The sequence below is a fragment of the Denticeps clupeoides genome, chromosome 16 (assembly GCF_900700375.1).
Source record: "Denticeps clupeoides chromosome 16, fDenClu1.1, whole genome shotgun sequence".
Classification (NCBI taxonomy): Eukaryota; Metazoa; Chordata; class Actinopteri; order Clupeiformes; family Denticipitidae; genus Denticeps; species Denticeps clupeoides.
In genome coordinates, this window is record NC_041722.1 from 2,342,257 (window position 1) to 2,357,729 (window position 15,473).

General features: G+C 42.4%; 1 protein-coding gene across 1 annotated transcript; it reads right to left on the reverse strand.

The window, feature by feature from the left end:
• Positions 1-1,106: 1,106 nt before the first annotated feature.
• On the reverse strand, positions 1,107-10,266 carry chrnb4 (cholinergic receptor, nicotinic, beta 4 (neuronal)). Its single transcript, XM_028955933.1, has 6 exons — positions 10,124-10,266; positions 5,434-5,579; positions 4,533-4,577; positions 4,196-4,305; positions 2,827-3,892; positions 1,107-2,177 (listed from the first exon to the last, which is right to left on the reverse strand). Exons 1-6 carry the CDS (start codon positions 10,203-10,205, stop codon positions 2,004-2,006), a joined length of 1,623 nt encoding a protein of 540 aa, XP_028811766.1. The 5' UTR covers positions 10,206-10,266; the 3' UTR covers positions 1,107-2,003.
• Between the last annotated feature and the right edge of the window lie 5,207 nt (positions 10,267-15,473).

Genomic DNA, 15,473 nt, shown 5'->3' on the forward strand with positions numbered 1-15,473 from the left:
AAACTTTTACTTATTTTATTAAAATTCAGCGCAAATAGGAAAAGCACCCATGTAAATAACAATATCCCTAACTTATTCTGAGTAGTGTATATATAATTAGAAGAATTAAAATAGAATTAGAATGTCCTTTACCTGCTCTGGGCCAACTAGAGCTGATTTATAAGCCGTGTTTGTTGAAATTGTGTTCAATGCCAAATTCCATAGAGACAATATAATAAGGTTTGTACTCTATCTATGTTCAAAATCCCATCCATACCTCATTGTCACTGTCTATGTGTGTGTGTTAGTGTGTGTGTCTGCGTGCAACCAACAGAACTCTAAATTCAGTCATGTAGTCTGTTGCCACTATTCACAAAAAAGCAAACCATTGACATTTACATTTACAACATTTATCAGACGCCCTTATCCAGAGCGATTTACAATCAGTAGTTACAGGGACAGTCCCCCTGGAGCAATTTAGGGTTAAGTGTCTTTCTCAGGGACACAATGGTAGCAAGTGGGATTTGAACCTGGGTCTTCTGGTTCATAGGCGAGTGTGTTACCCACTAGGCTAATACCACCACTTCTTTCAACTGCATTGACCATTAAATTAAGTTCTCTAGTCTGTTACTGCTTTGCAAAAATAAGCAAGATGTTGATGAGCTAAAAAGTGAGACTTCCTGCTCAGTTGCAGAGGGATATATTGAAAACTCATCAAATGTTGATGACTTAAAGTTTAATGCAATGCTAGAAAAATGTCATGTTGAAAGTCCTATGGAAGCTTCGTGTATGCAGTTGAAAGACAATCATTTTAGCACAACACTGAAACAGACATGTTTCTATTAGCCTCAAATTGCACAAAATAAAACAGCAAATAGAAAATTTGCTGAGGTGGTATTCCAAGCAATAAAAAAAAAATCTCTAAACTGCAATGAAAACACTAACATCAGTAAATTTTGCCAAATGTGTTTATCATCATGTACAAAATTTCACTTAGTTTTGAGAAACTTTGACATCTTATGTGACATCTTATTGTCACATGTTGATTCATGATGCCAAATAACAAATTAGCATTTTTCTCATATACTCCACAGTTTAGAACTATATCTTTTAACCCCACCATAACTAAACATAACTGTAATTAGGCAGCACTACATCTAGTTTCTGACAATAATGGACATGTAATTGGCAATGCATTGTGGGTAGCTCCATTTGAAATAATCCGCGCTAAAAAATCCTGTTAAATTTACAGTATCTTACTGTAAAATGACAAGAACTGACTGAACAATTCTGATATATTTATGGTGGCATCCCATCAGTTACATTTTGTATAAAAAGGTTCTGATCTTCATACAGTGCAATGCTCATGTTAGAAAAGTCAGTATTCAAACACAACAGCTGCCATAATGCTATCCGTCTGTTTACAGCAAAATTTCTGTAGTATGCTATGTTAAATGTTAAAACAAATATAATGTATTACATGTTTACAGTAATTTTCACAGTTTGAACACGGTAAAATTACAATATAATGCTGGCATCTGTGCTGCCAGCCTTGACATACACTGATCAGTCCCTTACCGTTATCTTCTAAATGCCATATTAAGCATTCTTATTCTGTGTGGACAGTAATGTGTCACATTGAAAACCCCGAAGATATGAGTGATGAAACCCACTTTAATGTTATGATAAAATATATCTGAGTGCCATTTTCCATGATGCCAATGATCCCATCCACTGAATGGATAATTTTATGTCAGCAGATCTCGAGCCAACTCAGCACCTACTCCATATCAGCAAATGAGCAATGTTTTGGGAATAATATTGTCCATCCCTAGTATAGAAAAAGAAACTGGCCTACATATGTTCTGGCAACCAGGTGATAATGCCTTTATTGAGACAGTTCATATTTGCTGTTTCTATTAATTTCATTTCAACCATTAATGCAATCTGAACTTGAAATATAGGGTGAGATGTTTGTCTGTTTCATGTAAGCTCTGTCTGATGTCTGTTTCATGTAAGCTCTCTCACATTCCATCCCGTCGAGGGGGGTCTGTGTGTGAGTTCTGCAAAGGAACAACATTTTTCTGGAAGAGAGGCTGGAGGAAAAGTCCCAGGGTGCCCACCACACAAACAATCACAAAGATCCAGAGAAACATGCGGTCCACCACCATAGCCACATACTTCCAGTCCTCAATCACCTGAAAAATAAAAAGAACAGTCGGGTCAGCCATTAAATCCTAAATCTTATGGTAAATTGACAACTATTCTGCTTTAAAAAAAAAGTATAAAAGAAGTGGATGTTAAATGATTGGTCGAAGTTACAAAAAAAAAAGCACATTTGTCACATTAGCAACTGCTGAGCTGTAAATTGTAAACTATTGACCCTGTAACTCCTCTCCTCCCTGCTAACCTCTGCAGATTTTCAAAGCACCATTAGTCAAATGTTGCCTCCATTGATTTATTTAAGCAAGCAATCAATTGGACAGTGGGTTTGGCTTCAGTTTAGAGGGTTCCAGCCTCTTTTTGCTCTCATCTCCAGTACTGAAGCCACTTTTAAGAAAGAAATAGTTGCATGGTAGCTAGATACACTACAGTTTTCAAAAATTAAAGGCACATTTAGCACCCTTAAAGAGTTCAGTACACTCTCAAAAACACATTGAGCAAAATAGTCTGAAGGGTACGAAATATTATTAGTCTTTTGACTAATTTATTTTATGCAAGGAATGAAAAAATGAAATTTTGTATCATTTTTTATCATTATTTTGATCATGATTTTTCAATACCATTTTATAAATATGGTCTGTTAAAAATGTTGAGAAACACAATGTTTTTGTGATATTGACTTACACTCTGGTCGTCATCATCACCCATCATGTGATCAGCAACGTAGCGGACCCCATCTACTGCCTCCTGGACGCTACAGTTCCATTCAGACCCTCCTCTTTGCCTCAGGTCCTGTGTGGAAGTGAAGCCATTGGGCAGGAACTCAGATGTCCGCTGGTCCCCTTTCCTGGAGGTCTGGTTGAAGGTGAAAGGTGCAGCTGTGTTTTTGTTGTAAACGTGTCTCGGGGAGGAGAAGGCCGATGTGGATGTGAGTAGTGCGGCGGAAGAAGAAGAGAAGGTGCCTGATTTCTGAGGCACTGAGTAGCCCATCCCCAAGATCCCATGTTGGCCAGTGTGTTTGCGCTGCTGTCGCAGTCGTTGACGCGCTGAGCTGTTCTGGGGGCGCTGCATGAACAGAAGAGCTGGCAGCTTGATCAGGAACACAAACTTGACCCATTCAGGCATGCTGTGTGTACTGGGGGAGCGGTGGTGGACATTCAGCACACACACACTGGTGATGATGGAGAAGGTCACCAACACCATTGTGAACATTAGGTACTTGCCAATCAATGGCACATCTAATGAGGTCGGTGGGACAATTTTAGAGATCAGGAGAAGAAACACAGTGAGGGCGAGGAGAACAGAAATGCAGAGGGTCATTTTCTCACCACAGTCTGATGGCAGGTAGAAGACCAAGATGGCTAAAGAAGTAATAAGGACACAAGGGATGATGAGGTTGATAGTGTAAAATAGAGGCTTTCTCTTGATGATGAAGTCATAAGTGAGATCCACGTAAGTTGGGTCCTGGGGATTGACTGTACGCCTCCCAGGCAGGGCCAAGATGTCCCACTCACCACTGGGGGTAAAGTCATCCATGCTGGCCACCTCAGACTTCAGGACCAGGTCAATCTCTGTGTGGTCGTACGTCCATGAACGGAATTTGAGCGTGCAGTTCTGTTGGTCGAAAGGAAAGTGTTTCACCTCTATTTTACAGGCACTCTTGTAGATGGCTGGTGGTAGCCAAGCAATGCTGCCATTGAACAGCACTATGGCATTGGTAAAAACTGTGACCTCATATGTCCCATCAGCACTAGGATAAGAACAAACAGGACATAAAAATTAAAAAAAGGTCAACAATATTTAGCTCAGAGACACCCTAGACATTTACATGAAGCCTTGGTGGAACCCAAATGTTCGTTCTCTACCTTGTGTTCAATTAGTTAAAGTATTAATTTACTTTTAATCACTTGGAATAGCAAGTTCAGCATGAGTGCACTTTGTTAGGTAAAAAGAAGAAGCTAAAGGTAAAAGCTTATTTACTGAAAATATCATTCCCAATTCCAAGCACTTTCAGCTATGGAAAATTGTCCAAAAATGAAAGAAAATTACTTACTTATTGTACAGCACGATATCAGGTAGCCAGATGTGTCGAGAGGGAATGCGGAGCTTATCAATTCCTTCATATTCTGAGGGGTCCCATGACAGCCTGTAATCGTTCCAGTTCTGAAAAGAGAAATGCACTCCATAATCGCCTGTACATCTTGCACCAAGACCTCTCAGCATCACATTATCATCAATTACACAGTAAATTATTATTCAAATGCGACTGCTGATGGAACCCAAGTTAACAGTTTGGTACCCTTCTGATTTCATTCAAGTTTGTCTTGGGGAATAATAAATTGGCTCATCAGTACAGCTTAATCTGTTATAGATATGATCTTCACGCTTACCTGTGTCAACCAGACATTAGTGGTCATGATTTGTTCCCTCTCATTCTGGGAAAAAAATAGGCAGACAAAGCGGCATTTCACATTATGTATTGAAATTATTTCAGGTTACTGAAAGACTTCATTGCTAATTGAAGACATTTTGGACACCTTAAACAGACCCACCCCACTGTATCACAATAAATATACCAAGGCTTTACATCGCATCACACTTTAAGTGACATGACAAATTCAATTACCATGGCCTCTGAGGACAATCAGAGGCCATAAAAACAGAATCTATACCCAGAGTACCCTGTTTTCCCGGTGACTGGGACAACCTTGTAAATCAGCATCTGTGCCTGCAACCACTGCGGCAGCTTTATGATTCCTTTTAACAGGAAGTGAAGAGGTTTCAGTCGGGGGTGTGACATAGAGGCCATATAACAGCCTATGCTGACAGAACCCTGATGAATCTCAAGGAGAGATTAACACAGGTCCTGTTGATCCAACTGTATGTCTTCTCTACACTCTCCTGTCACATCCTGCCAGATGATGTGTAATGGAAGGGACAGCAGGACCGGTTTATTGCAGGCAGCTAAAAAGATGATCAAGAATATTTGGGGTATATAAAAAGAGTACACTCACCTAAAAAAAAGTTTTCAGGGAATGTGTGAAGTGCTTTGGATGTCAATTTTAAGGTAATAAAGACTCATCTATGGTACATCTTAATTGTACACATACATACATATACACGGTACTAACTTGTCAAGGAAGCCCTCCTGATAAAAAAATTGACTCTTTGGTTAATTAACTATCATGTAAAAGACACATAAGAATCAGTTAATTATTATTAGCTTCTCTGGAATAGATAGATAGATAGACAGACAGAAAGACAGATTTTCCTTCATATTGTCTGTCTCACCACGCTGATGAGCTGGGCAAGGGACACTTGCAGCACCACAGTCACTCGCTCTGTGCGGTTCATGGCTGGTCGGATAAGCTTGTTGTAGCGGCTCTTACCCAACAGCCAATTCATCAGCCGCTCCTCTGAGTCTGCACATCTGCCACCTGCACAGGAAATGTGTACAAAAAATGTCAAATCAAATTGCTTGTCCCTAATACACAAACTGAAAAAAATAACCATTTACATTTATCAGTTTCAGATCAATACTAGCACAATAAGATTGATATTTTTGCTCTTCAACTTTCAGTCCCTTGCACAAATGAAAGTGCTGGTAAAAAAACTGCTCCTCACACATCCAGTGGCGCTGGGTGAGCACACACATGCTATTTGGTCTCAGTCTTGTCTTGTCTCAGACATTTCAGTCTCGATGGGATGACAAAAAACAGTGCATCCTCACAGAATAGTATCATTAAAGTGCCTCAATTCAGATGCAACCTAACAAATGTGACTATTTTAAAAACTTTATATTGCATACATTTTCTCAACGAATACTGCCAGCATGTTCAAGTCCACCACACATCATACACATCTGACATGATGGCTGGAAATGGCGAGGAAGGTGGACAGTCACGAGACAGTAGATTTATTACAATAAAACACACAACATGGGAAAACATCACAGACAACGACCCGACAGAGAACAGACACGAATAGGGCAACTTTATACAGGCAGACACAGGTGAAAACAATCAGGACAAACAATAAACTCCAATCCGAATCCTGGATCCGGAGTAGCCCCTTCTGGACCAGACCCTGACAACATCACAACATAGCGAAGTCAGCAAAGACTTTGGCCCATGGTGGCATCATGGGCATTTATTTTTTGCTGATGCCTATATATATAGGCGCAAATTTTGTTGAACCACCTTGACAGAGACAGCAGGGACACTGTCTGCCTTCACCAGCCATCTGGAGAGAAAGCACCATGAAAAGTAACATAACTAATTATGAGATTGTTGACAAGATCTGCATTTCTTGTTGTCAAACTATGAGGAAAACCTCCTAAATCTGACAAAGAATATCATGTATGCACGCATAGTACAGTCATTTGTTCAGGGGGAGATATTTAATTTTTTTGCAAGCAGCTACAGAGCCCCTTAAGTACCATGAAATGGTTCTGTTCACACAAGTTAGTGAAAGTGAAGTAATTGTCATTGTGAAAAACTGCAGCACAGGAAACTGTGACACAATCAAATGTGTCCTCTGCTTTTAACCCATCACCCTTAATAAACAGTGGGCAGCCATGAAAGGGGACTGGGGAGCCATTTTATCCGCATTTATGAACACACATCTATAAGTATGCATTTCCCCGGACCTCGAAATTGTTCCTGGATGAAGTTAATAACACGACCGACGTCTGTGTAGTCGTTAGTATGCGCAGAAAATGAGAAAATCTTGTCTATGTACAAGATTATCAATATTTTATTGTATGGCATTCCAAAATTAAAAGAAAACTTGATTTGCTGAGTACTCTCCACCATGAGGTGTGCATAGTTTTTAGAGATAGAGTAAATTATTTTAAATAACTTGTGCACAGTTCATGGTACTTAAGGGAACTATGTACATTACCCTTTGTCACTAACTGTAAATCAGTGAACCAGCACTGTCTTACTAATGTTAATTTGGCAAATTCACTATAAGAAAATGTATTTAAGAGTGAACGATTGAGAGCCAAATGTCCATTGTGTTCAATTCAAAGCAAGAGATTATTAAATAGCCATATTCATAGTTTACAGGAGGCCTCTGTGCCTGGTATAAGAGACTTGATATGAACATCTTTCTGATACATCCCATCACTTTCCCTTGATGAGATCTGATAAAATGGATTGTTTAGAATATTTTCCATCAGGCCTTGTAACTATAAGAAATCTGGGAGATTTTAAATGAAAGACATGCACAATATAATTGAAAAGATAACATTAATTTGATTCAACTAGTTTGAAATGCTCCACTGAACGCAACAGAAATTCCTTTCTTCCCACAGTTATCAGACTTTTTAACTCACACCTCTGCCACTCACTCACACAATAAGTAGCCCTCTCTTGCTATCTTATAATCACTATCTGTCCATGTTCCCCCTGGCGATTCCGGAGGCGGGGAGTACCGACGAAGCGGTGCGACCAGACCTCGATGGCCTACGAAAGCTACCGTGGGGTCGAGGAGACTGGTTCGGGTACTCCCGGCGTTAACTGAGACAAGGGAGGCCGGAGACTGAGGGAGTGACGGGTGCCAGCGGTCCGTGGACAGGATGCCGGTCCCCCACGGACGAGCCGTGCTTTGGCCCGGGCCTGACGCTGCCGGTGCAGGACAGCCGCCACTCTTCCTTATTGACTTCCTCCCCCCTTTCATGGACCGTTTTGTGGTCGCCATGTCCAGCCCACCCATGACAAATGAGTATACCAAACCATAGCATGAAATTACCAGAACAGTCTTTGTGTCCCCTAATGCAGGACATACCTCAGAACATAAATATAAAAATGGCTGACCAAGCTGCATGCTGAGGTTTAATCTGAGTAGCTCTGTAATTATCACCCTGAAAGCTGCATTCTAACAACAGGAAGCGTAATACAGTTTAACTTCACTGAATTTAAACTGAAGATCCACTTGGACCTGGTTCCTGGCACTAAACCATTTCTGGATATTTACTGTGCCCGTCACCCTGCCGCCTCAACCCTGACTCTGTTTCATGGACCATGCTTTACTGCCCGGCTCTGAGGCTGGGAGCTGACTCTGCACGCCAGCCTCGAACAGCAAACAGCCCTCGGCCTCTGAGCACCAGAAGAAGAACGGCAGCGCATCCTTTCCAACACGCCCGAGGATAACCGAACAAACGCTCAACAAACCGTATGCTTAACTGCGTTCTGCTGCCACCAGAGAATCCTTTTCAGACTGAAACATGGCCTTTATTATCAGCTGGTAATGAGCCCTGGGGGGATGTTTTTTAAAAAGGCTTCTTCTGCTCTTTTACGGAGAGCGTGAACAACAGTCCAGCGTCGCAGAGCCAGTGATGAACGGCAGATGTGGGAGCAGGCGAGAAATCTATCTATTGGACGCGTGATGTAGACCCTGGCCTGTGTAGCAGCACCTCTTCAGGTGACTGATGACCTTCTGTAACAAGGATTATCTGTGGAAATCATTCAGTCCACACTAATGAGGTGAGACCCAAACTAATGGCCACATCAGCCTCCCTCATCATCCACAGGGGAACACCCATCACAGTAAGCGAGAGCTAAGCACTCTGCTCACAGTGTGGAAAATGTACAGAAAGCAAAGGTTTTTCCCTGCTAGATGTAGCTGCATGATATAATGCCAGTTGCCAAGTTTAAATCAGGCAGTTGCAGGTAACAAAAAAGGAACTCAGGAGACATGCACACAAAAAAAATGCAAGAGAACAGAGCTGGCGGGACCATGCGCTGGCCATGTGATGTAGGTGGAGGCTTAAATTATCCAGAACAAGGAAGTAGGGTGTGTAGAGCTGTCAATTTAGACCTCCCATTTAGACTTAAAAAAAAAAGCATTGTTAACGTTTGTCTTCTTGGTGTCAGAAATAATTATGCACCAACAAGATACAGGTAACTGTCAAGCACTCCCTTAATGTTCCGTCTTTTTACTTTAAATCCTGAAGACAAACGCTCCACACTTACGTCTATTGTAGCACCCAGCATCACTGAAAGACAATCAGAATGAAGAGACTGTGGTATAATGTTTTAGTTTAGCGCTGGGAAGTGGGTACTTGTAACTCTCTGTAAAATCCCTCTCTGTCTGCTCAGGCCTGCATCCTGTGATGCTCTGGGCCCTGCTCCGCTCCTGTTTGCCCGTGTCCGAGCTCTGGGAGACAGCTGTCCCACATCGCACCCTGAGCCAGTGATTCTCTACAGGAAGTGACTGCGCAAGTACAGGTGTCCATTTCCTTCACCCAAGGTACATTTGCATGAACGTTTCCAATTATGGGTATTTATTTGGCTAAAAAGTTCACATTAAATTATATAAACATTCCCAGGAAATATACATTTCTGCTCAAAACAAAACACAGAAACAATCTGTTATGCACGGGTACAATTTCGTTCCTGGCCCCTGTGACAATCTAATTCATGCAATGTGTGTATTTCAAAGCGCAGGAAGGCAAGACGAGCAAAATATCCCATGAAAGCTGAAAACTAATATTGATTTACCCTGCTAAGCCAGGTCATGTGACAGTTCCATGAAAAGCGGCGCAAGACGCCATGCGATTATCTATCAGCTTCACTTGGGGACAGTTTCAGGAAACACGTTCCTTATTGTTTTTTTCTGTAAATGGATTAAGAGTGGCTCCCATTGTGGACATTGATGCCAAGCCTATCCCAAGCTGCTGAATTATATTGTCCTGCTGGTGGCTGCGCTCACATAAAGAAGGGGCCATAAATGGCTGGAGTGAACCAGACAGTGTGATACATGCACCCAGATTCCTTTATGTCGCCCCAGTTCCTCCTCTTTTTACCTCAAGTTCAGGTTTAAAGAGTTGTGTCAAATGATATTGTCATTGATCACGCATGGTCCCTGCAGTGCACCGATCATAGATAAATAAAAAATTAGAAATATAAGAATGAATGCGAATTAACGGAATCCATTAAATGCGTAAAACGTGCATGGTGAGCGGCACCGTACTTACTCTGAATGAAAGTAAAGAGGAAAAGGAGAGCCGGGGTTATCGCTGCCATTGTCGGTGCCTGGCGCTCTGCTGGCGGTCCCATCACGTTCTTCTGGGCATCTCCAACTCCACGACGTTTTTTTACGCACAAGGTACGAGTTGCCCTTTTTTTTTTAATTGTTATCTAGCGTAAAGATCCGCTGCAGGTCTCAGATCAGCGAGATTTCTCCGCTGGGACGTTCAGTTGCGGGTCCGGGGCTGCACTGACACCAGTCCTCCAACACACACACACACACACACACACACACACACACACACACACACACACAGAGCATGAAAGCGCACGCTCTCCTCTGTGCATGCTTTACACACAAGCACTTCCTTTCTTCCTTCCGTTTCATTTTTATTCATTCCATTTCCTATACGCATATTCAGATAGTCTGGTGTAAAATTAAATCAGATGTGCTGACATTAGATACCCCATAAAGTAAAATCAGGTGTTTCGGTGAATTTTCTTTTTTTTTCCCGTTATGAATATGCTTACATGTAATCATTGTTATCCTGGATACACATGCAAGAATCCCAGAGGTGCGCTTTCTGAAAAGAATTATGGTGAGAAATAGGATCTAAGCTCATCTGGTTCCTGATACTACTTATCTTGTTATAATAAAATTAAACTCATCATGGGTTGATTTGTGCATCAGCATTGTGGTAATTGTAATTATGTTTGTGTGCATTTTGTTTTGTAAAATGTGGAAAAATCATAATAAAAATCACAATGATAATAATAATAAGGTGAACATGTATTCAGTATATGGTAGGAGGTGCACACATCTGATGTGAAGAGGTAAAAAAAGAGGAGAACAGAAAGAATGAAACACTGATTTAGACGTAGACGTTAACCTTTATGAAAGAATGTCAAATGTTGATCGCTGAAGGTCAGCCGTGTTAAAAGTGAGGCATCTTCTTTAATAAGGGTAGGTTCAATCGAGCTTCTGCTAATGGACTGGGACTGGGTGGAAGATGAATTTCTGGCAGACAGCTGGGTGTTGTGGGCTGCGTTGCAGCCCCGATATTGGCGACTGGGAGTAATGAGCACGGCCAGTGATGTGACTCGTGGTGCACGTGTGAGGTCACTGCACTTGACATGACCTCTGTCTATTAAACTCTCAACCATTTCTACAGCTCTCTGTCTCCCTCCCCCTCGAGAGTGTCAGCCTGTCTCCCTCTCATCTCTGGCTCTGGCTCAGGTTGACTCCATCTCTTTGTCACTTGTTGTCACTTTGCAGGATGGAGTCATTTCATCTCCCCATCATCGTGAGCATGATTATTCACCCATCCTGGGTTTTGGTGAAGATGCTCTCCCAAGGTTCACACAGCGTTATAAATAATCTTCTCGACAAGGCATGATGGGATATACTGGTCTGAGGTCCCATCTGCCCAGGGACAGTGCAATAACAGGTTGGACAGATTTAGTATGTAAAACTGTGGAGAATAGTACAAACACTCTCTCTACACACAAAAGCACTGTATTCAACCACTTCAACTTGATGTTACCTGGCAGAAAGAGGCAGAATAGAGGTTAAAAGGATGAACAGTTTCTAATTTATTAACACCAGTAGATAATTATTGCAGTTACATGTAAATATTATATGTAAAAAGGTACCAATGTTACAGAGAAAACCAAAATTAAGAGAAAAAAGATAAGAGAGAGAAAGACAGAGGAAAAAGCTATGAGAAACAGAGAAAGAAGGAAAAGACTCAGGGACTGATGGAAAGATTCCCTTCATCTCCTGATGGAAAAGGAAATGGAAGCCCCCAGACCACAAGTGAACATTCCTTTGTACATTTGACCCACAGGAAGTTGTACAGACCAATCAGAAGTTGTTGATTTTGTCTTGTCATGCCCCCGGTGTCTTCCGTCTGTCAGGATTGATGGCACCTGGACTCATCACCTGTGCCCAATCCGGACAGCACTTAAAAGCCTGGAATTTCCGCCCCTACGGGAGCGCCGACATTTTAGTGAACTTTTGTGAATGTGTGTGTTTTGAGTTCTGGCAATCGCCTCACGCCTGCGGGTTTGTTTATGTTGATCCCCTTTATTTCCCTTTTTGGCCACCGTGCTGGTGTTTATTTGTGTTAATTTATTATTTGTAATAAAATCCCTTTCCCGAATGTCCCGCCTCTGCGCTTCCCTCCCCCCTCAGCTCGTAGTCGTGATACCGTCTATGGCAGACAAAGGCAGAGTGGGGGATCTCAAGGCATTTCACACCTCTTACTCAGGGAAGGCCATTTGACAAAGGTATGGAAAACAGAGGTGATGAACTTCCACGCAAAACAAAGGTGCAGAAATGTCATGACCCTGCAACGTCCCATCTTACAAGTGCAACAACACACAGATTGTATGCAACATGCTCACTAAGCACAATATTTGCTCACAAGAGATCTTAGCAATGTGAAAGTATACCATTTTTAAATCTATAAATTGTTCAAATCTTGTAATTGTGTTGTATTAATACTCATTACATTAAGTACACTTTTATGACACTTTCTCTAACAGCCATGATCGAAATTGAAAGGGAAGGTGCACAAAGTCCCAGCCTTCCATTTCTGATCTGCTCTTAAAGTGTAAACAGCGTCTATAACGCAATTTACAGTGACAGGTGATGGAGGAAGACCGTCTCTCAGCGATATTTTAACTGGTCTGGGAATGCAGCCATGGGGCCAATCGGCCGATTGGTAATCAGAACCTCCGCTCAGATCCTCCACCTTGCCACAACTTTTTTTGCCTACCTCTGAATGAACATCACCTCTTTCATTTCTTTCAGTTTTGTTGACTAGTGACCAAGGAGGAAATTTTGGGTCTAACATTGGAAAACGGCAATTCAACGGATCAATTCCCAGCCAATGCAGCCTAACAGTTTTGGGGCAGTGGTGGCCTAGCAGTTCTTCTGCTAGCAGCTGCCCCATAATCAGAAGGTTGCTGGTTCGAATCCCGGTTCCAACCAGCCCCACCCCCCACCCCCAATGCCCCCACAAGTTAGGCCTGTGCTAGCAACTAACCTTACTGATTACCTATCAGAAATGTGTGCCCAGATAAAATGTCAGATCAAAATATGAGATATATCTAAATATCAGGAAGCAGGTCCTGGGATGTAGTTGCATTGGCTGAAGTGTCTGGTGTGAGCCCATGGTTCGTCACACTGCTTGGGACATGTGTCACTCATTGCTTGGGACCCAGGTCACATGTTGCTGTGGAGGGATTGTGTGACTGTTTGTATGCTGTATGCTGTTTGTATCATCTGGGCGTTGTCTCTACAGCAGGAGCAAAGGAGTGGGACAGTGGAAAAGGAGTCAGACGGAAACGGTCGGTGCCAGGATGACTTGGAGCATCAGAGACATCATGAGGGGAGCGAGGGTCATAGGTCATTGGTGGCAAACAAGAGCAGGTAAGGATCATCCAGGAATGCTGGGTTCGATCTCCTTCCGGGTTGGCGAGTGTGGTTTGGGATAAATATATCTAAAAGATTGAAGAATTGTTTATTCTCTGTCACAATTGGGAACATATGCATTTAAAAATGACCTTTGGAACTGAACCGTCAAAGTTGGGAGCATATCCTCCCACCAAAAGCTCAATCACCTCAACTTTGAGAACTACTGCACTATTTAATGCAGTAACCTTGTTTGATATTATAATATCCAAGTCAAAGAGACATAATGTGATTAGGTTGCTTTGGAATGATATTAGTCTTAATTTGATTTGGTGATTCGACTCCCTTCTGCCTTTCATCTCACATACCCGCCAAAACTGTACTCGTCCGAAGCCAGACATGTGTCCTCCCTGTGCTGCCTGGGTCAACTGAATTATCTTTTCATTTTGCAGTTGGTAGTAAAAGCAGTAGGGTTAAACAGACTGAGCGGCTGCTACATCTAACTGAGCTGTCTTCAGCTATAAAGGCAATGCTCACAACCAAAATTGTTTTGTGGAGGTTGGGATGTTGTTTTGGAGAAACTGGAGTCCAGGCTCAGGCTCACTTCCACAGTGCAGAGACATGCAGGTTTGATGCTACAACTGGGGGTTATAGCTAGGTGTTTTTACATGCATAAATTAAAATGTGTGCTGATGGGGAGATTGGGAGAGGCTTTTCAGCGATATGCTTATTTTTTGCATCTGTGTAACTTTTTTTGAAGGTCTACATCTCCAGTATCTCAGAGTCTACTTTCCTTATTGCTGGGCTACACCTGCCCCTGGGCCAAGATGTACCAACAGAAAGGCCTGATGACATTTCATTCTAATACACAGCTTCATTTTGTAGTCTTGATATGAACACTATATCAGCTACATCTCTCTGTAAATTGTTGTCAAGAAGCAAATTCGGTGACTTGCAGACATGCTTTGAGTGAGGGGACAAGCCGTCGTACAGGGAGAGGACACTGGACGAGCTGGGGAGGAGGACCGGAGACGTTTGGTCTGTGAGGGGGAGACTGGCGGTGAGTGAGGACGGGAAGGAAGTAGTGGACGTGCTGCAGTGCGCCGGGGAGGGAGTTCTGGATGCGTGGGAAGCACCGGGGCAGAGGAGAACAGGAAGACGGCAGATTTAAGGACGGTTCAGGAGCATGGACTGGACAGGAGGACGTCTTGGATGGCAGGAAGGTAGGGGAGCATGAATCCACGTTTTAACACCAGGGGCAGGCAGGCTCAAGGTCAGGGACAGGCAAAAGTCATGGCCAGGAATTTCAATCCGGAATTCAGTCGTCGTCTCAAGAGGGGCAGACAAATCTCGAAGTCTGGGGCAGGCGAAGGCCGTGGTCAATAAGTCGAGTTACTTGGGCATGGGAAATTAGGCTGGCATCTCCAGGGAAGATTTTCACACAAAGAGCGGGCAGCATCTCCCTGGCTGATCTGGTGCTCTCTGGTGGGCTGGAGGAGTATTGGCCGTGACAATTGTATATTTTACTTATGCTTTACAATAAAGTAAACTGATAAACCTTTTAATAGAATTAAATTAAATAGTACTGTCAGGGATCAGTGCAGGGCAGAAAGAAAAGGATGCAAACACATGACCCAACAATCAAGGGATTTACTAAATGCAAATACACAAAATACACAGAAACAGTGAGACAGGGACAGTGCAGTGCTAAAACTTCAATGACGGACATGAACATAAGTCAGAAGGATACATTTATATACACAAACATATGCAGGAAATTAGGGCTATGCTGGACAAGCAAAAAAGTTGGTCCAGAAGACAGACCCGGAGCACGCCACAAAGCCAGGTTTGTGACATATTTTCTACCTTTAGTTTTCAAGGCTTTACACAATGCAGAAGCACGCCATTTATCAGGATTAGTGTTTTAACACAATTTAAAA